This window comes from Chelonia mydas, chromosome 22, assembly GCF_015237465.2.
Source record: "Chelonia mydas isolate rCheMyd1 chromosome 22, rCheMyd1.pri.v2, whole genome shotgun sequence".
Taxonomy (NCBI): Eukaryota; Metazoa; Chordata; order Testudines; family Cheloniidae; genus Chelonia; species Chelonia mydas.
Window position 1 is genome coordinate 1,879,850 of NC_051262.2, and position 25,700 is coordinate 1,905,549.

Consider the following 25,700-nt stretch of genomic DNA (forward strand, 5'->3'; position numbering starts at 1 on the left):
GGGCCACACCCATTCCACTGGCAGCAATAACCAGAGTCTAAGGGAAAGGGAAATGTCTATATAGACCAGTCAGCTGGGGAGCTTGGAATCACTGGACTGAAGCAGGCAAGGGAAATCAATTTAGTCTCAGTGCCGGGAGGCCAGTTCAAAGTTTGTCTTCCCTTCATCTTGCTTGACATGAGACATGACCAAAGAGCACTGGTGCTGCAGCTTTCTGCCAGGGTCTAGCTCCCTAAGGGATGTTCCATTTCTTAACAACCAGTCATTGGCATTATACAGCACCATTCACCCAGCACATCCCAGAATGGTTTACAACAGCTTCATGCACCACTGAAATGCAGCCACTTCTGGGGTGCAAAGTAGCAGCCTTTGGCTATGCTACATGTCCTGTGCTTTTGAGGCTCCCAGGGGCATGTAGGGAGCCAGAATCAGAATGTCTGGCCCAGCTTTTGTCCAAAACACCACAGTCATTGAGCCAGGCAAAAATACCACCCTGACGCAAGAGCCAGTACACCCGTTGGCAGCTATACAGTCGGAAAGCTCTCATGGGGTGTGTGGAATGGAGGTGACCCCAACAGGAAGCAATGAGGCATCTGGGGGAGGATCTGAGATGCAGCCGTCTCCTCCCCACATGCTGTGGTGCTCAGAAGTCCATACCTGATAAACATTCCAATGGCATAGGCAACCAAGAAGGCATTGTCCAGGGCACCAAAGAGCTCTTTGTAGTTAGCCTGATCTGGAACACAGGTGACAATGCAGAAGCCAGCGTGTGAAAGAGCAACAGGCTGGAATAGCAGGACTCCCAGCTGCAGTCTCTGCCCACTCTCCCCACCCCAGCACTGCAGGGATGCTTCAAGACCTGGAAGGTGGGCTTGCTGCTAGCTATATTTTAGAGAAGCCCTGCATCTCATTCACATCCACAGGGGATCCTGCTCTCTCCCACTCCCACCCCAATGCAGGTTCCTGCTTTGCGCTCCCAGAGACCCTCAGAGCTGAATTGCTGAGTGCCTCACTCACTGCTTCAGGGATCAGATTTTTAAGAGTGGAGTGGATCCTTGTGTATTTAAACATTAACTCACTGCTCTTCACCCCACCCCCCAAAAACGAAGTATAATTATCCCCATCTACCAAAGGGGACTGAAGGTACAAAGAGGGGATGGGACAATGCAGTGGAGCTGGGATTCAAAGTCGGGACTTTTCCTCCTGAGTTCATTCCTCCAGGCCAGTGATTCTCAACCAATGTGACATGAAAGGAATGAGACATTGACTATGTTCTTACAATCTAAAGCACAGAGGCTCTCACTCCCGCACATCCTGACCCTTCACGGGGAAGTGTTCTCTGTCAACCTCTCAGCATGCACCGACCACTCCATCCCATTGGCTTGGCACTGTACACATGGCGATGCTTTTTACCCTCTTTTATAGTAAATGTATGAGAGTTTCAAAAACGTTACTTTGAGCAAGGGGCGCCTGCCTGAAAAGATCAAGGAACCCCACTGCTTTCAGAAATGACACCTTCTCTGAATGCCAGGACATCCCACTATGAGGCCAGCTCTGGTGGCTTCTGTTACATGCCTGTTTTCCACTAGACATCTGCCCTTTGTACCTGGGACATGAGGCAAAAAGCACAGTGGGCACTGCTCAGCTGGTTAATGGCCTCCAATTGGCTCCGGTTAGCAACTGCCAAACCCAGGTACTCTGGGAACCGACCCTCAGCTAACGCGCTAATGAGACTCATAAGTGCATTGTGTAAACACATTAAGGCTCCTGAGCAAGGTCATTAATCATGTTACAAGTCTATTTGCCAGAGCACTGCCAATTCTTAATATCGATCGGACTTCCTGGGGTCACAGTGTAGGGCGGAGGCAAGCAGGCTCAGTCATGGCTTGCTCTTGGAGAAGGGGCTGGGGCCCCAACAGGCAATGCAGAGGCACTGGAAACTGCTGGCCCCAAGGGCTACCCAAGGAGAACTCCTACAAAGCCAGGGTTGCAGCAGCAGCATGGGGAGTGTGGCAGAGGGACATGGATGGGCTAGGGGGAGATAATGAGGGGTCCCAGCCAGGCAGTCTGAGCAGTCACTGTAAGTTCTGCCCAGCCATTAGAGCTCCCACCCAAACACCTTCCTGGAGACCTTGGGCCAAGTGACTTGTGGCTCGCTCTGGATGCCGAGCTCAGAGGTGAAATCTCCGGGCTGCCCCGTGGCATGCGAGGGAAGGGAGCTGCGCACTCCTGAGCTCTTTGCATCTCAGAGCGCAGCCATCCAGAGGAGCTGGGCAGGAGGCACACGGCACTCAGTCAGGAAGCTCTTACCAAAGGGAGCCCAGTCACACCAGGTGGTGCTATTGCTGTCATTGTGGGGAGTCTTTTCCGGAGAAGAGCAGTTGCTGTGCAGCTCACTCTGTGGACCGAACAAGGAAAGAAAATGCTGAGGAGTCCAGGTCTCCTTCAAAAGGCATCATCTTCACGCAAGAACAAGAGGCAGCTCCTGCTTCTCGTTTCCCTCCTGCACACACTCACCCCACAGCCTGTCCCCAACCCCGCACCTCCCAGACATTCCCCCCCCGCCGCCCATGTGCTCTCTGCTTCTCCATGCCCTCTGGCTACCCCGCCCCCACCAGCTAGTGCCTTTTAAGCACCCTTGGTGCCTAGGATGTCTTGACTGAAGTCTCCCTGATGCTGCTTGGCCACGTTTCAGGCACCAGGAATAGCATTTAACACCTCTGCTTGAAGGTTTGAACCTTCATGACACAGATCCTCCTCAAGGGAAAAGCCTTGCCAGGGTGACTGAGGAGCTGAAAAGCCGCCCAAAGAGAAAGTCTGGAGAACTCTTCTCCCTGACCCTCGCCCAAACATCTCTTAGTAAAGTGCACTAGGAAGAGACACTAGTGCGCCGGGATCATTGGCAGGATGCATGTACTGGCAGGGGGAGGCCCTGCAAAACCATCAGATTCGTGCATTAACAGAGGGTTGGGGAGCTGGCCAGAATAGGACTAATTACGGAAGCAGAAATCTCGTCTCATGAGCATTGGGCCACACTACGAATAACACTCCAGGTACAGCACTTACCTTCACAATGCTAATGGGTTTGCGAGAGAGATGGAAACTGGTATAAAACAGGAACGTCAGCACAAGCGTTAGCCCCCGATACCTAAGTGAGAGAGACAAGGCATTTAAAGGAAGAGGAAATGCCCTCTTTGGCTCCTGGGGCCCTGCTGCAGGAGTCGTATCATTAGCACCAGGGTCAGGGATAGCACAGTCACAGCCTGTGCTAGTCACTGCTCTGCCATGTAAGAGCTGGGGACAAGCCTGACCCCTTTCTCCACCATCAAGGAGCAAGGAGACTCTATGGACACATGGGCAGGATCCCGTCCACAACCCTGACCCACAAGTTGCAAGGTGAAAGAACTCCACTTCCCATATGTAGAGGTCCAGGGGAGTGTGGCTTGAACAGGGACTGGCTCCACCTTAAGTGGGTGTGAAACTAGCTTCCACCCCATTGCCAGAAACCCTCAGCTGACTGGTGCACCACTTCTTTCATCACACCCCTGGGGCTGCAGAGGCAGGATACTGGTGGGATTGCATCACATACGTTACACAGGTGAAAGACACAGATGGGCTTCTAGTTGATCCACCCACCTATGATGCTAGGTGGAGCGAGTTAGTTCCAGCAATCTCTATATTTAAATTCCCTAAACGGTCCCATTCTAAGGTATTTTTCCGACTCTGTTTGCGACGTTCTCACACCTGTTTGCAGAAAGCCTTTGATATTTAGCAGTGGAAATTCCTTCCATGACACAAATGCCTTTTTCTTTCTCCCTTAAATTTCAGTTCAGCATTTCATGAGTTATAAACCATTCAGTCTCCATTCCCCTTCCCGCAGTCCTCAGGGAAGTGTTGGCAGCCTTCCTAGATAACAGATGACAACACCCAACTCACAATGCTACGGTGACAGCAGACATTGTGCTGAGAGGGCCTGGAACTGCAAGAGCAGCTTTAAAATTAACAGCTGGTGATGTGGGGGTGGGGAACATGCATGTGGAGGGGAGGGAAAAGAGAGCAGAGCTGCCTAGATTCAGCATATGGCCCCAGTGACCCATTTCTCCCTCCCTTGGGGACACCACATACAGCCGGTGCTCCCCCAACTTACAGGGGTGGGGAGAGAGGAGTACCCCATCCTCCTACACCACCCCAGAGCCAGCAGTCCACACCTCCGAGACAAAACAGCCTTCTCCTGCTGCCAGCTAATATAGTAGTCCAGTAATTCAGGTGATAGAAGTCTGGACTGCAGAAGGCCCAAGGTTCAAAGCCCACTCATGAGGCATCAAGAGAGACTGTTCTAGTTGTATCTATATAAATTTGCTTTTATTTTTTTCCTCTCCAACTTTAAAAAAAAAAACAAAAAACCACACATGCACACACACACAAAGTTACATAAAAAAGTGCATTTAAAGAACATTTAGGTTACAGAGTAAAGCGCTTCAAAAATTAGGAAATGCAAGATTTACTGTTGCCCAAGCAACCTTAGTTTCGCACACTTGTGCATATCCACTATGCTACAGTCTTCAGTTCCATGATTACATGCTATTTTTTCTTCCACGGGACCCTGCCTTATTGAGTGAGGATGGATGTACAAGAGAATGAAATTAAGGTTATGTGGACAACTGTAAATCAGGTGTTTCCTAACTTTTGAGTGCTTGATGTAGTAACTTAAATAGCTTTGAACAGGTTTTGTTTGTTTGTCTTTGGTTTTTGCCTGTAAATAAATATCTATGTTTCAGTAGCACCCAAAGGCCATCAGGGTCGGGGGCCCGTTGTGCTGGGTGCTGTCCAAACACAGAAAGACAATCTCTGCCCTGAAGGCTCAGAACATAAAGGCACAGCAAGAGAAGAGGACGGGAGGGGGCAGAACTGAGGATGTGAGTAAGCAAAAGAACCTGGTGAACAAGGCATCTGGTCAGATGGGTAGTATTTCAGGGGAGGAAGGGAGCGCAGAAAGACAGGGGAGAGGAGTAGTCGCAGCTTGTCACCTGCCTAGCCTTGATCACCATCAGGGCAAGGGTGAGTCTGGAGCAACCTGAGAAGGTTATGATAAAGCCTGCTTGGATTTTACCTGGGAGACTCCCCCCACCCTTCCAACCACACAGGACAATGGGAAACAGCCCAGAGGTGGGTAAGAGAGAAGCTGACTGGTGGGCAATGAAGCCTGGGAACACTGGCAGAAGGAAGGTAGGGATCCATGACGTTATAAGTTATAAGGATGGGGTCAAGTGATGAGGCCTTAAGAAAGGTGAAGGCAAGAAGCTTGTATGGGTAAACGGGCGGCAGCAGAGGGGGCTGACAGGGTCCAAGCAACAAGCCAAGGTGGTGATTTCAGCACCAACAGTGCGTACAGACCTGAGGGGAGCAGGAGTGCAGCAGCCACTGTGGGACACGCTGAGGTCTCGACAGGCATCTGGCTATGTGGGCAGAGAGGAAAGGCTGGATTTCAGAGATGTCGTATAAAGAAGTGGCAAGACTTAGAAGCAGTTTGAAAGTGCAGGTCTAGAGAGAAGGACTCATCACAGCTGACACCCAGCTTACCGGCCTGCACCACTGGGAGGACAGTAGTTTGCCCACAGTGCTGAGAAAGGAGCAAGAGGAGATGGAGCCTCAAGGTGATGACTGAGCACCCAAAGAGGCATCAGGAAGGCCAGCTGAGGCTTGGCCTACACTACAAACGTACTCAGTAGAACAATGTCATTCTACTGACCTAGCCCCTGGTGCAGACAGCTCTGTATCGACAGGAGAGCTTCTTGGGGAGGTGCTGACAGGAGAAGCTCCTCCATCAGTGTAGGTCAGGGGTGGGCAAACTACAGCCCGCGGGCCTGATCCGGTCCGTCCAGGCTCTGGATCCGGCCCGTGGGATTGCCCCCCTTGGTGCCGCAGGCCCCACACCGCTCTCAGAAGTAGCTGGCACCATGTCCCTGGGGCCCCTCTAGGCACCGCCCCCTGCAGCTCCCATTGGCCGGGAACAGGGAACCGTGGCCAATGGGAGCTTCGGGGCGGTCCCTGGAGGCACAGCAAGGGCAGCGCGCGGAGCCCTGTGCCCCCCCCTTCCCCAGGGGCCATGCAGGGACGTGGTGAGGGCCCCTTCCCGGAGCAGCGTGGGGCCAGGGCAGGCAGGCAGGGAGCCTGCCCTGGCCCCGGTGCGCGCCGCTGCCACCCCAGAGCTGCTTTAGGTAAGCTGCGCCGGGCCAGAGCCTGCACCCGGAACCCCTCCAGCACCCCACCCCCCAACTCCCTGCCCTAAGCCCCCTGCCTGCACCTCGTACCCCAACTCCCTGCCCTGAGCCCCCTGCCTGCACCCCAACCCCCGTGCACCCCAACCCCCTGCCCTGAGCCCCCTGCCGCACTCCCCCTGCACCCCAGCCCCCTACCCTGAGCTCCCTCCTGCAGTCTGCACACCTCCTGCGCCCCTGCCCTGAGCCCCCTCCTGCACTCTGCACCCCAACCCCCTTCCCTGAGCCCCCTCATATGCCCTGCACCCGTCCTCTGCCCCAATCCCTTGCCCTGAGCCCGTTCCTGCACACCGCACCCCCTCCCACACCCTGCACTCCCTCCCGCACCTCAACCCCCTGCCCTGGCCCTGCATACAATTTCCCCACCCAGATGTGGCCCTTGGCCCAAAAAGTTTGCCCAGCCCTGGTATAGGTAGTGTTTTCACTAAGTGCTACAGCGCTGCAAGTGTGAACAAGCCGTGAGATACTGGGCTGGATGGAGGGAGAGAGCTCAGCAGCAGAGAGGCAGATTTGAGAATCAACACAAAACACTAACATGAGGAGGTCAGTTAAAAACAGAAATTAAAAAGGTACAGCGCCAAAAGTGAAATTCCTGCAAGCTGCATGGAAACTTTTGAAAGACACCATAATAGAGGCTCAACCTAAATGTATACCCCCAAATTAAAAACCATAGTAAGAGAACCAAAAAAGTGCCACCATGGCTAAACACTGAAGTTTAAAAAAAAAAAAAAACCACCAAAAAAACCAACCCCACACGTGAGAGGCAAAAAGGCATCCTTTAAAAAGTAGAAGTTAAATCCTAGTGAGGAAAATAGAAAGGAGCATAAACTCTGACCAACGAAGTGTAAAAATATAATTAGGAAGGCCAAAAAAGAATTTGAAGAACAGCTTGCTAAAGACTCAAAAAGTAATAGCAAACAAAATTAAGTACATCAGAAGCAGGAAGCCTGCTAACAACCAGTGGGGCCACTGGACGATCAAGATCCTAAAAGGAGCACTCAAGGACGATAAGCCCATTGTGGAGAAACCAAATGAATTAATTGCATCTGTCTTCACGGCTGAGGATGTGAGGGTCTGGCTCTGATCCGAGTACCCAAGCATCTCCCAATACTCACCAGATAAGAAACAGAGAGTCTCCTTAACACAGGGAATCTAGGGAGCCAATGGAATGGAATGAGACTGTCTGTACTAAAGGAACTTTGGCACCTCAAGCCTGAGCTTTGCCCTGACCTCAAGGCATGTTTTCCCAGGTGTGGATGCAGTTCATAGAAAGGCCTAATGTAAAATGGCATCCTCTATCCTCAGATATCTGCTCCGTGTGTGCATCAGAATCAAATCTGATTTGAGTGACAAAATAAAAGTATTTACTGCTTTTTACTTCCTATTGCTCCACAGAGCCAACAGAGCAATTGGGGGAGGGGCGGGGGGGAAATCTATTCCTTCTTGTGCATCAACACAATTGTTTGTGGAGTTCCAGCATCACACCTACGCAAGCTCCAGAAGGTTGCCCAGGAGTCTCTGAGCGCAGAACTCAGCCTATGGAACTTTTATTGCAGCTAACGCACAAAGCAATCAGTACCCACTTTGACTCCCGGATGCCAGGCGGAATTTGCAGGGCTGGCAGTTAGAAGAGCCTGCTCTGAATCTGTAGATTGAATGCATTTAGCACGGAGCCTGAGGGAAAAAGATGGGACCACCGGATGACACACTTACTAAGACACGGTGTGACACAGGTGGAATACTGGTTCCACCAGGGCAAATTAAAGGGCAGGGGGACATGCTACAGAAGCACCCACTCCCTACATATACAGAAAGAGACCCAAGCACTTGGGAAAAGGGCATCTTTTGATACAGTCTCCCATAGTATTCTTGCCAGAAAGTTAAAGTATGGATTGGATGAATGGACTATAAGGTGGATAGAAAGCTGGCTAGATTGTCGGGCTCAACGGGTAGTGATCAACAGCTCGATGTCTAGTTGGCAGCTGGTATCAAGTGGAGTGCCCCAGGGGTCGGTCCTTGTGCTGGTTTTGTTCAACATCTTTATTAATGATCTGGATGTTCGGATTAATTGCACCCTCAGCAAAGTTCGCAGATGACACTAAACTGGAGGGAGAGGTAGTCACGCTGGAGGGTAGGGATAGGGTCCAGAGTGACCTATAAAAATTGGAGGATTGGGCCAAAAGAAATCTGATGAGGTTCAACAAGGACAAGTGCAGAGTCCTGCACTTAGGATGGAAGAATCCCATACACCGCTACAGGCTGGGGACTGACTGGCTAAGCAGAAGTTCTACAGAAAAGGACCTCGGGATTACAGTGGATGAGAAGCTGGATAGGAGTCAGCAGCGTGCCCTTCTTGCCACGAAGGCCAATAGCATAATGAGCTGTATTAGTTTGAGCATTGCCAGCAGATTGAGGGAAGTGATTATTCCCCTCTATTCGGCACTGGTGAGGAGTATTGCATCCAGTTTTGGTCCCCCCACTACAGAAGTGATGTGGACAAATTGGAGAGAGTCCAGTGGAAGTCAACGAAAATGATTAGGTGGCTGGGGCACATGACTTACGAGGCGAGGCTGAGGTAACTGGGGTTATTTGTCTGCAGAAGAGAAGAGTGAGGGGGGGGATTTGATAGCAGCTTTCAACTACCTGAAGGGGGGGTTCTGAAGAAGATGGATCTAGACTGTTCTCAGTGGTGGCAAATGACAGAACAAGGAGTAATGGTCTCAAGTTGCAGTGGGGGAGGTTTAGGTTGGATGTTAGGAAAAACTTTTCACACGGAGGGTGGTGAAGCCCTGGAATGGGTTACCTCAGGAGGTGGTGGAATCTCCATCATTAGAGGTTTTTAAGGCCTGGCTTGACAAAGCCCTGGCTGGGATGATTTAGTTGGTGTTGGGCCTGCTTTGCGCAGAGGCAACCGTCCTGAGGAGTAGATGACCTCCTGAGGTCTCTTCCAACCCTAATATTCTATGCTTCTATGATCTAAATGCCATCTCTTGCCCTGGTTGGGTAGAGATTGTTTGCAGTGGTGTTGTAGCCATATCGGTCCCAGGATATTAAAGAGACAAGGTGTGTGAGGGCAATATCTTTTATTGGACCAACTTCTGTTGGCGAGAGAGACCAGCTTTTGAGCTTAGACAGAGCTCTTCTTCTGGTCTAGGGTAGAGACTAGAACACCAGAGGGGACTTGGGCTGGATTTATCCCACATGAATGACAGACCAACTGGTGCCATTTAAAGCCAACACGATCATGTTCAGAGGCTGATGCCTTAGTGCAACATTATGTTTAGAACATGTCACACTAAAGGGACCTCCTGGGCCACCAGGTCCAGTCCCTGTTATGGCAGGCAAACCTGACATGTAATCTTGTTCATAAACTGATCAAGCTCCATCTTAAAATCAGTCGGGTTTCTTGCCCCCGCTGTCCCTAGTGGGAGGCTGTTCCAGACCTGCACTCCTCCAGTACTGACTAGAAACCTGCTTCTCATTTCCAGCTTCAATTTATTTCTGGCCAGTTTATTCCCATTTGTTCTTGTACCATATTGTCCTTCAGCTTCAATAGGTCTTCTTCCTCCTTAGAGTAGCCCCTGATGTATTTATCAAGCCCCTTCTCAGCCTGCGGTTTGCTAGATTAAACAAGCCAAGCTCTTTCAGTCTCCTTTTGTAAGATAGGATACTCATGGGAATGGTGAGCCTAGTAGCCCTTCTCTGCACCTGGCCCAGTTTGGAAATTAAACAGTCCCAGTTCTAGTACAGCAGCTGAAACTCTGGTTCCTCCAGCAGCTGTTTATCAGGTGATTCAGAAACTCAAGAGTTAGAGATGAAGACCTGCTGGATCATCCAGTCCCTCTCCCAGCGCAGAAATATCCCCTATGGCATGTGTACTCGCACTGTCCTCAGTCTAGTTTTACTAGACGTTCACCACTTCCTTGGGGAAACTATTCTACAGCACAATACATCTGGCAGTCAGGGAGATTTTCCGGATACTTGGACCCACGCTACAGGACTCCACCCAGGGTCAGAATGCAGGAAGTGGACAAGTTCTACTCAATTGCCATTCATAACCCAGAGTAGGTATGGATTTCTTTCTAAAAATCATCAATCATTACATAATCAAAAGCTGACTTTCAAACCCATCTTTATGCTTCAGAGTGTATGATGAAGAGGCAGTTCACCTATTAGATTCCTGCTCATTCATGAGATTCTAGCAACCAAAAAAAGCAACCAAGTTTGTCCAGAAAGATTTGTACTTTCCAAATTCCCAATGTCTATTGCTCATGGCTCCATTAGCCTCTTTAAGAAAAAAAAAATGCACTACTGGGGAGAGGAGTTAGGGGATACAGAACATTAAATGATCCTGGCAGCTCTTTCTTCTCTGGAAAGGCAGTACGGAGTTTGCTGAGCTCCACACTTCTAATACCTCCCTAGTTTTCCATGTGATTTTTTTTTACAAACTATAATTATCACTGATTCAGTGAGTTCATTAGTTAGTTCCCTTGCACACTAAGGCTCATACAATTCAGGTCACCTGATGACCTGTATGGACTCTATGACCAAGCTTAAGAGCAGACGTTTAGGACACAAGTCATTTTGGCAGGATCTCCCTTCTTTACCACAAGATTATTTATATATCCAAAAGATCTCAATAAAGACAAGGAAAAAGTTCAGACGGTCATTTTGAAGTCATGAGTGTCACCCCCCACCCCTTTCTCAGGTGTTAGATAGACCAACGTTCGCCCCTCACTGAGCCACCGCACTTCTGGCAACAGTCACTTGTTTCGCTAGCCTTAACTTTTTTCCCACAAGCCTTAATGTCCACACACGTTTCACTACAGAAGTGAACGTGGAGAGCCATAGATAAGTTGCAGTTTAATAGGAGCCAATGTACAAGGAGGAGCAGCTCTCAGCATAGGGCCATACTCAGTAAGAGAAAATGCTGCAAACAGGGGGGCCAGTCAAGTGCCTTCTACCCCTATTTATGTGGGATTGGATGGAACAGAGCATCTCACAGCACGGGACACATGTTTGTTTAAAATTCAAGAGAACAGAGCACTTCCTGGTCACTCCATTACTCTGGACTGATCATTGCAGGGCAGTCACAGAAATCAGAGACTGAAAAGCACAATTAGCTCAACCTGTCCATCCCCCACATGTGCAGAATCGCTCCCTACTGTATCTACCGCATTTTGACAACATATTACATTGTACAGTAGAAGAAGCTTTCAGTGAATGGCCACAACACTGATCAACAGGAAAAATTCCTCCTATGTTCTTAGTTCATGAGAAGAAAAGTTAGCTTTTAATGGTTCCAATAAATGTCTACATAAAGCAGCTCAAGACTTCTGTGGGGAGGGCCTAACAGCTAAGTCATCTTTCTAGACGATGTTCCAAATTAGAAAGAGGGCTCTTTAGTCTAGCAGAGAATGGTACAACAGAATCCAGTGGCTGGAAGTGGAAGCTGGGCAAATGCAGACTATAGGAATATGGAGCAATTGTTAAATTGTGTATTTATTTTTTAAACAGTGAGAGTGACTAACGGCTGGAACAACCTACCAAGGGCTGTGGTGGATACTCCACTACTAGCAGTTTAAAAAAAAAAAAAAACCTTTTAGAAAAAAATTCCAACTGGATGTGCTTTGTTCAGCCACAGCTATTGGACTCCTAACAGGAAGTTAGTTAATTCAGGGAAATTCTGTGGCCTGTGTTATGAAGGTCAGACTAGATGCTCAACATTGATCACTTCTGGCCTTGAAAAAAAAAAAAAAATCAGTTTAGAAATTTAGGGAGCTACTCAAAGATATGTGCAAAGGCAGCAGAAATCTGCAAGAGAATCCTCGGCTTTGATGGTGGTTCATGTGTCAGCTGTTTATCTGGAGCAGATTCCATTGAAATTAGCATATTTCCATTTCAATATTTCCCTCAGACAAAGCACCGAATGACTAAGTATGTTTCCAGTGTCACATGGGAGAAGCAGTGGAATTACTGCCTCCCTGTGACCAAGTTCCACTCAAGCCCTGCTGTGTGCACTGTATGCAGAGAAACAGGCAGGACAGGGAAGGAAAGAGTCAGAGAATATTTCCCTCTCCCAGGACCAAGCACTTAAGTGTGATGCAGGAAGGATGATCAAGAATCAGCACCCTAGTCCACCACAATTGTGCACACAGAAAAAGGGAATTTCCCTAACCTGAACAAAAAAATGGAGGTGGGGGGGGGGGGAAGGAGGGGAGGGAGGTCTAGATCAGTGACATAAGTTGTCATTGTAGCTTCATCCCAGAAACAATGGCATGGAGAATACCTCGTCTGCAGAATCGCCTAATTCCATTTTCTGCTTTTCCACTTCACTAGACAAGGTCTCATTCAATTACACATTTCGTCTCTGCTCTGAGATGAGCATGAGTCCTTCCCATCCACCCACTCAAGCTTGAGAAGAGCTATATCTTTGTTCAAAAGAATTCTTTGGTTTGGTTACTTTGGACCATTCAAATGCTGGCCACTGTGCCGCCTACTTCAGGCCTGGAGAGTCAACAGTTCAGACTGAGATATCTGATTACTGGTGACCAGTACTGACCAGAGCTTTCACATTAACTACAGGAAGGAGAAGCCACCATTAGTGCATTAAACAATCTGAAGACTGAAAAACACGCAATGAATTGGCCAGCTCTACACATTCCTGACGGGCATAAGAGCCTGGCTAGTCTCATCACTTCCCTTGTTAACTTCCGAATAAAAGTCTACATTCACACATTGAAACGAGAGTGTTTCTAGCATCCAAAGACATGTTCAGGTGTGCTTTGTGCCTATAAAATCATTAAAAGTGACGCAAGACATTCAAAAAGTGAAAAAATAAAACAAAGATCCAACAAAATGAGCAAAACCCACTGCACTGGCATTGTCTCCCTTAGGAAAAGTCTGTTTTTTTTCACAACCCTGAATGCATTGGAGAGTGCAAAAGATCAGACATGCGAGGAGACAAGCGGGTCTCAGGCTGCCTTAGGGGTGATGCTGGTGTAAGATCCTTACTTAATGGTGTCTTGGCCCACCTGGGAGTCTGGTAAGGGTAACAGTCCCCATTAAAAAAAAAAAAAGAACATTTGCCATCAGTTCTCTGTATATTTCCACTGGTACCCCCTTTATGCAGAGTCTGAGTATCTCAGATACCGCTCTGTGGTGCACGCAGGTCAGTAATGATGACTCAATTTTCAGAGGTACTGAGCACCGGCAGCTCCCATTGACTTTGGTGGGATTTGTGAGTGCCTAGCATAGATGAAGAGAAGGCCTTTGTGTGGGGGCGAGGGAGGTGGGGAGACATAGGAAACTAAGGCCCTGCTCTAGCCACTCACAGACATGACTTCAGCTTTAAACAGCTGAGGATTCTCGCCCTAGCTCCCCACATCCTCTTAGCATCTGATTCAGCATTTATGTCCCACAACGCTTCCATTGGAACAGCTGCCCTGCATAGAATGGCTAGAGACAAAACTGGGTTGAAGACAATTGCGTTGGGGGGAGAGGGGAGAGAAGATGCTGGGTCCGACGGGCTCCTCAAAGGTCAGTGTCTCAGGCAGGGATTATCTATTCCCTCATTAGCAGGGAGATATCAGTGAAAACAATCACACCGACTTCAGCCAGGGGGGAGCGTCAGCCCCAACACAGTATGAGCCTGTTCAGCAATTTACCAGTCCCAGGTACTTTTATCCCAAACTGAGGGCAGCACCACAGGTGTGCAGAGAGAGGGGGAAATGGACACATCCAGGGACATCATCTTCTCTTCAAGACACAAGCTGACAGCAGTTTAGTCTGCAGCTCCCTTTCGTCCCAAAGTGTCAAGATGATGAGATGTGTAAACCCATCTAGCAGACTTCACAAGGCACACGAAGTAGGTCACCTCAGTGGGCTATTAGTAATGGATAAGGGACTCCCTAGGCAGGTGAGTTCTGAACAAACAGCACCACGTCCTCATACCTTTCAGGGGCCGTGCTGGGCCAGAGTGTGGCAAGGATCTTGTGCTCTGTATTGAACAGGAAATTTCATCTCAAGGGGACCTTTTTAGGCAGCATGAGACAGTTAAAAGCCATGTCCTCCTCTCATTTCTGTTTGAGAAGAGCCAGGGAGAGGAAAGGGAGCAAGAAGTCAGGAATAAGCGTTAGAGCTGCCAAAGCAGTGCCACATAGCAGCCAGTCACCAGACCGCTTCTTAGCGCTGATCAGACCCTGAGGAGGATTAGCGTTGCAGTACACAGAATTGACGAGTCTATATGAAGGATTAAGCACATTCAGGGGACTGTGTAAGATCAGCTACAGATGTGACACTAGTGACCAGTACAGGAGTGCCTCAGAGCTCAGCCTAGCCAGGGAACTACTGTATGCCATTGTAGCTTTTGGTTTCCTTCCCCCAGAGAATTAATCTTCTGAACTGAGCAGCTTCTGTTCTTGCCTCAAACTGGTTTCACTTCTGCTTAAGAGAGAACTGACTTAGACATAAAACACAGTTCAAGAAAATCCTGCAAAGAGAAAGCAAAGACCCTTTGGGGGAGGGGCCGAGGAGAAGGCAAGGCAGCTTCTGATGGAGGATGCACAGCACCCTTTCCGGGAACTTGCTGCCCCTGCTCAATCTAGAATTCAGCTATTTTAGAGGAGAGAGTGAACAGTAGAGAGGGCTGAAGAGTTCTGAGAGGAAACTGCAGTCCCATGATGTGGTGAGCAACAGGAGTTAGGATCTCTCAAGCCAGTCAAGGATCTCTCAATACTAGAGAGACCAAGGCAGACTCAGGCAAAGCATATGCAAGTCCTGTATTTGCTGGGAAAAGAGGGAACTGGAACCAAGAGGCTTTGGAACTAACACCAACCCCCCATTTCTCTGTCTGGATGAGAAGCCAGATCCTCAAGTTAAGGAGATGCCGGAGCTCTATAAAGCCTGTGCGCAAACACCAGGCTGGGAGCTCTGTCTGTAATGAAGTAGCATGTGCCTCACAAAGAAACCCTACTCCCACACGACACTGCATCCAAGTCATCGGGAGTCGAGTGCGGATTGCCACAAAGACTTCCAGTGGCAGGGAGGCATCAGAAGAAGCCACATTGAGGTTTGGGTAGGAGCTGATCCAAAGCCCAATAGAAAACTTTGCACTTATTTCATTTGGCTTTGGATCACACCTCCACAGCAGTGAGCTCAACCAACTTTATCAGTCATTACAAGTGCATTGTAAGCATGCAGTGCAGACTTCACACAGGAGAGCTAGACAACTGCACATCTCCAGAGTTGGAAATCCCTAATTTCTTTCCTCAGCACAGAAACCAGATGACATAATACAGCTTTGAAAACTTTATTATGCAGAAGAAAAATACTGCTTTTCTTTTTTCAGTAGTTTACATTTAACACAGTGCTGTACTGGATTTGTTTCTTTGTTTGGGGGGTGGAGGGGAGAAAGAGAGAGAGAGAGAGAGGTTGTTTCCGCTGCCTGATTTGTACTTCCGGTTCCAAATGAGGTGTGTGGTTGACTGGTCAGTTTGTAACTCTGGTGTCATAACTCTGAGGTTCTACTGTAGAACCCTCAACATTAAATCGTGCAGTTGGAGAAGGAGCGAGACTCCAAAAGACAAGTATTAGCAGCCTAAGGTTCCCAGTGCATAGAGGCTTTGCAATGTGTTCCTCTCTTACATATCTCCTAATGCTAACAAGTGCAACTCAGATGCAGAAGCCCTAAGCATGGCTAACCTGCTATTTTAGCAGGCCAGCCTACACACTTCCACCAGTTTTAACTAGATCAAAAAAGTAGCACCTCACGAGTTTGGTATTTTGTTTGAAGACATCTCTGGGATCTTTTCGAATCTCACTGAGTTTCTGGCCCCAGTGATAGCCTATGGCAATGGAGTTCCACTGTTTAGCTGTGCACTGTGTGAAAGCATATTTCCTTTTATCAATTTTGAATTTGCTACCTTTTAATTTCATTGAATTGTCTCCTTTCTAAAAGGTAACAATGACCTAGAGAAGGTAGACTGGGAGTTTTTGTTCACCCTGTCTTGTAACACAAGAACAAGGAGACAGAGGGGACATGATTAAAGTCAATAAAATAAGCAATCAGTCATTTCTATCTCTCTTCATATAAGAGTTTTTCCAGGCCCTTGATCATTTTCATTGCCTTCTCTAAACCCCCTCTTATTCTGCAATATCCATTTTCAGATGAAGTGACCAGGACTGCACTCAATACCCAGATGGTGCTGCACCACCGATTTATATACGGTCATTGCAATAGTTTTGCTATTATTCTCCAGCCTATTTCCTATGCATCCTAACATCTTGTTTGCTTTATTGACCGCAGCGTCTCACTGAGCAGAAGTCTCCGTTCAGCTGTCCTAAATGACACCCGCAATCCTTTTTCTGAGTCGATACAGTGACATAAAATAAGGTGTACAAATAGTTTATTGTTTTCCTTCCAATATGCATTACTTTGCCTTTATCCAGGGAATGGACATCATGGCTAGTTAGGTTCCCCTATATTCCCCCACAGTTGCTTCCTCATCGCTCCCCTCTCCCCCCCATTTCCAGAACATTCATTCGTACACGTGCGCGCACACACACCCCATTCAAAGGGCATTAAGGTTGCTAAATCAAGCACTCAAAAGTTAGGAAATACCAGAATTAAGGTTCCTGATGCAATCTTAATTTGGTCCCCCTGTATGTCTGCATTATGGGACAGCCTTCAATTACAATTAATTGGTTCCAACCATTTCTCTCCACCAGAGCTCAGAGAATGATGATGGGTAACTGCTCCTCCTCCCTAAAGGTGGGATTCCACAAGGATCCATACTATCCCACTCTCCTTCAATAGGTACAGGAGAGCACAGAGAGCCGCCATGGGCTCAGCTGCCCCAGGATGCCAGTGACACTCCACTACCTACCTCGACGGACGGAATCACCACCGCTCCTCAAGTGTCAGAATTCCAACAGGAAATGAGCTCCCCTATGGAGAGCAGCTGGCCCATGTTGAACCTACACACAACTGAAGCAATGCTGACAGGAAAGAGGAAACACTTTGAAGAGCTAGCCAAAACGTTGTCGCTACCTTCCATAGAAAGCGCACAGCTCCGATTTGTCAGCGCGGTGGGAAGTCTTGGGGTCCTGTTTGAATCCTCACTAATATCAGGTGACCAGGTAGCATCAGTTTCCAAAAGTGTCTTGTGAACAGAGTTCCATGCATTTGTCACCTCCAAGCAAAGTTACTTTAATTCCAAGTGCCTTTCCAGGGGCAACTGGGACTAACTGAACAAAGATACTGGGAGTGGGGGGAGACTGAGACTCAGGTGGGGATCCCAGAGGGGGAGAGTAGGGCTGGCTGGCCAAAGACACTGGGACTTGGATGAGAAGCCTGAGGAGTGGGACAGGATAGGCAAGGAGAATGGAACTGGGGTATGAAGCAAATGGTGGGGAAGAGACAGGATTGGGATAAGGACAAGTTGGAGTGGACAGGGCCGAAGAGTCTATAACCACAAAGCACACTCCCCTTCCAGAGCCAGGAATGGAATCCAAGATTCCTGAGTCACCACTCCTCTGCAGATAGCAAATATCTGTGAAATCCTGTGTGTCCTGTGAAAAGTGTGTGTCTCATCCTCCTTGAATGTTAATCGACATAGATGATTTACTATTGCCTTCAATTACTCCACTAACTTAAGGGGCAGAGGTCTCTTTGATGGAGCTAAAGGTTCCAACCCTGCTGACCAGAGTCAGGAATGGCAGCCACTTTAAAATTCATAGTTTTAGAATTTAAGGACAGATGGGACCATTGGATCATCTAGGCTGTCCTATATTTCACAGGCCATTAATTTCCACCTAGATACCCCTATGTTAAGCCCAGAGACTTTAGCCTTCTGAGGACTGAAACGTTTTAGTTTAAACCATGTGCCACAGGGACAGAACAGAGAAATCAAGGCAGGTAATGTAATGCCAGAGACCTCTGCAGTGCAAGGAATTGATTAGGTGAGATATGGCCAAATGCTCCCAGCAGGCAAACCACATCCCATGTTGTAGAGAGGAAAGCGAAAAATCTTCAAGTCTCTGCCGAACAAAGAACATGCTGCACAGGAAACTGCTGTGGCGGCAGGGAAACCTCCTGGTGGCCACATTTGAGAAACGGTGCTCTAGACTCACAAAGCTGTGGAGTGTCCACCACAAACACTCAGAATCATTTAAGGCCAGATTTAAGCACCGTTTCTCTGGGTAGTTTTTTCATACCTCTAGCATTCCCAAAGGGCCCATATACACTGCAGCTGGGAGGGTGCTTCCCAGCCTGGGTAGACCGATGCAGTAAACTCCTTTAAACAAGGAGACAAGCCCCTAATTGTGGGCTCCAGTGGCACAATGGGTTAGTGCACAGTACTTATGGGGGGAGGGATAGCTCAGTGGTTTGAGCATTGGCCTGCTAAACCCAGGGTTGTGAGTTCAATCCTTGAGGGGGGCCATTTAGGGATCTGGGGCAAAAATTGGGGATTGGTCCTGCTTTGAGCAGGGGGTGGGACTAGACGACCTCCTGAGGTCCCTTCCAACCCTGATCTTCTATGATTCTAACTCTGCTCAAGCCAGCATGCTAAAAATAGCAATGTGGCTGCAGCGACACGAGTGGTGACTCAAGCTAGCCACCCAAGTGCCATTGCACCTGACCCCTGGGTACGTGTGTGGGCATCCAGCACACACAGCTGAAGGGGAAAAAGCGAGTCAATCAGCAGTACAAAAGCAGCTGGTCAATCAGAGTGGAACAAAAATTTAAGTGGGGTAGCAATACGGTTCCCCTTGGAAGTTGGCACCCAGAGCAACTGTCCTGCTCGCCCGCCCCTAGAACCAGCCCTGCAGGTAGGTTCACTTTTTCCTCTGGACAGATGATTTTCATTCCCCTCCCTTTAACCTTCAGACTCCTTTCTAAATACATACCCACACCTTTCTAGACTCAGTGTTCCTCGACGCTAGCCCCACCCCACGCTTTCATTTGCCCGCTAATGCTGATGCAAGAGAAGGAGGGCACCAGCTTTCTCCTGTGAGCTGCCTCCTGGCTGGCGCGCTCTGCAACAGGACACACCACGCACACTGCAGCTACCCACCACATGCCATCACCAGTGGGCTGCACCAGGGACACAGCAACAGCGGGAGAGGCTAAGAAAAATGCCAGTATAGAAGAGGCCTCTAGAACCAGAGAAACAGAGTCACCTGGCAGCTGTCCAGCAGCTGAACCCGCCCTCGCTCTCGTGTTTCGAGGCCTGGGGGTAGGAGAGGCTGACAGGCTGCACCAAGCACCAAGCACGGTGACTCCCCAGCCGAGCAATGGAACACGGGGCTGGCAATAGTAGTACTGGGGCAGGAGGGGAAGGGTCACTCCTGATCGCTTCCGAGGGTCCACGGTAAGCTACTGACACCTCCCCCACCGTTTGCTCATTTAAATACATAACCCTTGTAAACTGGCATCATTTGGACAAATAATTGCAATATCGTAAGTGTCTGTCATTGGGATCCATCCAGCTAGGCTTCCCCTTCTGGGTTACTTCCCACACCCATTGCCCCTTCGAGGGAACGTTACCCAGGAAGCACCAGAGATGCATTCAGAGGAACCAATACTTTTCCCTTCATTTCAGTCTGGTTCACCTGCCCCACACACTACTCTGTGGTGCAGAAGTGTCAAATCTGCATCCAGGTGAAGAACGAGCTCTGACCCCCGATGTACAAAAGCCAGGTTCACTAAATGAGGGACGTGTTTTGAGTTTCCTCTGCCTTTTTCCCCCCCAGTACAGGCTGAACTGTATGGCACATATCACACTCGATCGAGCTGCAGTGCTGACCCATTTCCAAGAGTTTACTATGCTTAATGCATAAAATCAATTGGACACTGGATTGAAACCCAGTACAAAAGCCCAACACACGTGAGGAGAGACATAGACTGTAAGGCCAGAAGGGACCACTGTGATCATCCAGTGTGAGCTGTTTAACACAGGCCACAGAACTTCCCCACAATAATTCCTTTTGAATTAGGACAGATCTTAAAAACGCATCCAGGCTTGATTTATAAATTGCCAGTGTCCACCACAACTCTTAGTAACCACTGGAACAACTTAATTACCCTCAACATTAAAAATCTGCACCTTATTTCTAGTCTACATTTGTCTAGCTTCGACTTCCAGCCACTAAATCACATTAGACCTTTCTCTGCTAGACTCAGGAGCCCATTATCAAAAATATGTATTCCTATATCCATACTTACAGACTGTGATCAAGTCACCCATTAACCTTCTCTTTGTTAGACTGAAGGAGCTCCCTCTATTTAGGTTATCACAATAAGGCAGGTTTTCTAATCGTTTAATCATTCTCATGGCTCTTCTCTGAACCCTCTCCACTTATCAACAACCTTCTTGAACTATTGACACTGGATCTGGACATAGTGTTCAGGAGTGTCCTTTCTTCCTACATCTCTGCAGTTTAAAGGCCAACAGGGATTTTTTAGAAAGCCATAGAAAAGCAAGAATTAAGGTGCCCAAAAGCTTGTTGCTACTCTCCATCATCCAGACTGCATTATGGTTAGTTAGTTCTTGAAGGCCCACTCAAACAGAGTGTTTGAGTGACTGTTGTGGATGATACTCCTTGGCAACAGGTTTGAGAGAGTTAACAACATTTATGCTGCTTTGCTATGAAAGCCTGTGGCACACACTTGTCCCATAGTCAGATGGCCTTACTAGCAATCAGAGCGTAACCAAGGTCAATTACATCCATTAGATGTATTTATTTCTATGGTGCTTATCCCCGTAGTGTTGGAGCTCCTCATATTTATTACTGTGACAATAATGCAACCTTCCAGACTGCCAGTGTGCCTTGGCCCTGAGGGGAGGGAGGGGAAAAACAAAAACAAAAAAAACCCACCTCTGTAGCTGAGAGGAGAGTGCTGTCTCCATGGCCCAGTCACTCACTAGCAGCAATGGGCCCAATAGAGCTGAATGAATAATCAATACTCTGATTTGGTTGCCAAAAATCAAAAACCAAAACCAAACATTTTGAAATGGACTATTGAAACTATTTGTTTCAAAAATGTCAAAATAAAGCATTTTTCCCCAAAACTCTTAGTTGAATTCAACTCAAATTCACAAATAGTTGTGTTGCCCTAAAAAAGTGCATTTTTTTACTATTTGCCAAAAGATTTCGCCCGGGGACAACTGATAGTATTCACTATTGGGTCCCAGTCCATCAACAACAACCCACTTGTTATGCACAGGCAGCCAGCCAAGCCAGCCACGACAGACCACACGTTTGGTATGGTGATGCCAGCATGAAAGGCTCCATAGCTTACTACCAACTTACACACTGAACCATTAACACACCATGTAATTACGTACCGTACGTACGTATGTGACAGATTCTAACCACTCGAATGCATACTTACCTCTATCCTTGATTTCTAAGCCCTGGTCTACACTGGGGGGCTACACAGCCAATAGCGTAGCTGCAGTCGGCGGATCTTAGGTAGACTTACCTGGCCGTGAGTCGACCGCTGACGCTCCCCCGTCGACTCCGCTTCTGCCTCTCGCAAACTGGAGTTCTGGAGTCAACGGGGAGCGTGTTTGGGGATCAATTTATCGCGTCTAGACAAGACGCGGTGAATTGATCCCCGATAGATCAATCACTACCCGTCGATCCAGCGAGTAGTGAAAACCTGCCCTTAGGGACATTACAGTACATTACCATACACCAGATTTCATGACCATCCAGATACCATGGTGATGGGCACAATGAGATGATCTACTGTTTCTTTAAAATTGCAGCAAGAAGTCAGGCTAGGTAAAGTGAGATGAGTGAGGGGTAGCTGGTAAGAGTGTCAGTAGAAGCTTTAAACTAAAGCAGAGCAAGACAAAGTTGCTTTGGGAAGAATGCTTCTCTTTATTGCAAAAGGGCTCCTTGCTCAGTGCTAGAAGAAAGCAATACTTTCCACAATTCTTCAGCGATCTTGTGTCTATCATGTGACAATGCCAGATTCCATGTCAACGAGGCACAAACCACTATGCCCCCAGAAGTGATGACTCAGTATTTATACTAATAGCCGTAATGGGAACTGAAAGGTTCCAAGCCCTCGTTATGTAGAAAAAGTCACACAGACGCTAAGACAGTCAGGTTTGAAAACAGGGTGTAAGGGAGCTATCTACACTCAACCGAATGGGAACTGCACCGCCACTCCATGTGCTGCTTTGAGAGTTCATCAAAAATTACAAGGCTTCCACGGCCCGCCCCCATCTACATTTCCAAAAAGAGAGACAATATCAAAAATGGAATGTAAAAAGAGAAGACAGAAGCCCTGTGAACATTCTATTTGTGGGGACCAAGTCTCTCTCTGCGAGATCTTTGCCTATCTGGCTCAAGAGGAGTTTTCCCCCTCCCAGCCCTGCCCAGTTAGAAAGGGAAATGAAAGCTGCAGACATCCATTTCTATCTCTGTAGCCCCACTAATCTTCTCATGTTCAGAGCAGGGCAGACTGAAGCCCCCTACAGAGCCTGAAGCTTAGGCCAACAAAGCCCTGAGAATTCTTCAGGGATTGGAATGCAACTCAGCAGACTAACAAGGCACCCCCTGACATATGGGCTGCGTCTTCCCATACAACACAGCACAGCAATGCCCAGGGAAAGAACCTTTCTTGTAACCAAAGACGAGAGGCCTGGGCAGGGGAGAACTAGCTATAAGAGGAGAACGGCTACAGATGAGTTGTATTTTCCTTTCAGTGACCTGAAAAAGCCAGATAAGCTTCACTCTCATGGTTTCGTTGATATAGGAGATAAAGTGAACCTACCTTTTACCTGTAATCTTGGCACTTTATAAGGGGGGTATCAAGTGACAGGCTTTTACAAAGCACTGTCATGAACCGCAGTGATACAATATAACATTATAGGAAATGTCGTACTACGACCACGGATACTAATGTCACTTAAAAGCCAAAGGTATGGAGTAAATGAAATACGTTTGAAGTAGAATAGGATATCTGGCGCAAACCACCCCAACAGAAGTCCCCAAAGTTTACTGTTTTATCTGAACAGAGTAACATCTGGAAGACAGATACATTAATGTGGACAGCAAGCAGTGCAAATTATCGTATGCAAATAGACATACGGTCCAGCGAAAGCAAATTAGAGAAAACGGAGGCTAACAGCCTCTAAGATCAGCTCTGTCACTCATGTGACATTGTCAAGTCCCTTGCTAGTTGTGCCTCAGTTTCCCCATTTTTAAAATGAGCCTATTAATACTCTTTCTGCTGCAAGATTTATTAATTAGGCAATAAACTGTGGTCCTTGGATTAAATAGGAAGCATGAAGTATTAAGAGCCCATGCATAACATACAACACCCTGTTCTTAGCTTCTGCTGATATATAAACCTCTGAAGTTGAACAAAGCAAACATTTTATGAGAAGTGTTATTTCACATTTATTGTCACTGGATTTGCAGATTTTAAAGAGCCACAAAAATAATCTTAAAAACATTTGTTTCATTGCTGGCCACCAGCATTATGCTGGGGTTTCCATAGCCACACAGGGACTATCTACACAGTGACACTCAGTGCAAGTCTACACTTAAAATGCTGCAGCTGCACCACTGTAGCCCTTTAATGAAGATGGTCTATGCCGACAGGAGAGAGCTCTCCCACTGGCATAGTTAATCCACCTCCCTGAGAGGCAGTAGCTATGTCCATGGGATTTTTCACACCCCCAAGCGACATGGTTCTACCGATATAGGTCTGTAGTGTAGAGCCAACCTCAGAAAAATTAATCCAAATTAATTAAACCTGTGATCATGTAGAATCATAGAACATCAGGGTTGGAAGGGACCTCAGGAGGTCATCTAGTCCAACCCCCTGCTCAAAGCAGGACCAATCCCCAACTAAATCATCCCAGCCAGGGCTTTGTCAAGCCTGACCTTAAAAACCGCTAAGGAAGGAGGTTCCACCACCTCCCTAGGTAACACATTCCAGTGCTTCACCACCCTCCTAGTGAAAAAGTTTTTCCTTATATCCAACCTAAACCTCCCCCACGGCAATTTGAGACCATTGCTCCTCATTCTGTCATCTGGTTCCACTGCGAACAGTCTAGATCGGGGTGGGCAAACTACGGCCCGCGGGACTGTCCTGCCCAGCCCCTGAGCTCCCAACCGGGGAGGCTAGTCCCCAGCCCCTCCCCCGCTGTCCCCCCACCCCCGCAGCCACACTGCCGTACGGACAACACGGCTTGCGCCCACCCACCTCCCAGGCTTTCAAATAAGTCCTGTCCTGCCACTCTGAGCGGCCTGGTAAGGGTAAGGGGATGGGGGGAGGGCAGGAGGTCCTGGGGTGCAGTCAGGGGACAGTTGGATGGGGCAGAGGTTCAGGAGGTGCGGTCAGGAGACAGGGAGCAGGGGGGGTTGGATAGGGTGTGGGGTCCCGGGGGTGGGCGGTCAGGGGACAAGGAGCGGGGGGGGGTTGGATGGGTCAGGGATTCTGAGGGGGGCAGTCAGGGGGTGGGAAGTGAGAGGGGGTGGATAGGGGGCAGGGGCCAGGCTGTTTGGGGAGGCACAGCCCTCCATACCGTTTCGCAACCCCGATGTGACCCTCGGGCCAAAAAGTTTGCCCATCCCTGGTCTAGATCCATCCTCTTTGGAACCCCCTTTCAGGTAGTTGAAAGCAGCTATCAAATCCCCCTTATTCTTCTCTTCTGCAGACTAAATAATCCCAGTTCCCTCAGCCTCTCCTCATAAATCATGTGCCCCAGTCCCCTAATCATTTTTGTTGCCCTCCGCTAGACTCTTTCCAATTTTTCCACATCCTTCTTGTTGTGTGGAGCCCAAAACTGGACACAGTACTCCAGATGAGGCCTCACCAATGCCATCAATCAATTCTGAAATGAGTGTCCTAATGCAGTTTAACTAATCCACTTCAAATGCACAGTTTTAGGATATGTCTACAGTTAAAACGCTACAGTGGCGCAGCTGCACTTCTGTAGCACTTCAGTATAGACACCACCTATGCCAACGGGAGAGCTTCTCCCATCAGTGTAGGTAATTCACCTTCACGAGAGGTGACAGCTAGGCTGATGGACAAATTCTTCCATTGAGTATAGCTACGTCTCTAAGGGGTGTGCATTTTTCACACCCCTGAGCGACATACCTGGGTTAACCTAACATACCTGGGTTAACCTTTTTAGTGGCCTATGTTAATTTGGATGAACTCTCCTGAGTGTAGACATACCCTAAATACCCCTGCTCTTGCCCCGAAACCCGCGCAATGTTGGTCCACAAAGATATACCAGCAAGTTGCCCAGCAACTTGCCGCAGGAATTGGCGTAGACTTGGGGCAATCCATTGCTCACCATGAAATATAACAGGTGCCAACCGAGTAGGAGGAGAAAGTCCACAAATGACAAAATACACCACCCAGGGCACTTTCTGATCTGGATG

The 25,700-nt window shown here is 48.2% G+C and overlaps 1 protein-coding gene across 2 annotated transcripts in view; it reads right to left on the bottom strand.

Annotated features, from left to right (window-relative positions):
- Nucleotides 1-25,700, bottom strand: part of SLC37A2 (solute carrier family 37 member 2) — a 59,782-nt gene that overhangs the window by 32,673 nt on the left and 1,409 nt on the right. For both annotated transcript variants that reach the window (XM_043534069.1, XM_037882385.2), the window contains exons 2-4: nucleotides 3,067-3,148; nucleotides 2,311-2,398; nucleotides 658-736 (exon numbers count right to left, since the gene is read on the bottom strand). In XM_043534069.1, coding sequence (XP_043390004.1) covers nucleotides 658-736; nucleotides 2,311-2,398; nucleotides 3,067-3,148 — 249 coding nt within the window. The remainder of the gene's footprint in view (nucleotides 1-657; nucleotides 737-2,310; nucleotides 2,399-3,066; nucleotides 3,149-25,700) is intronic.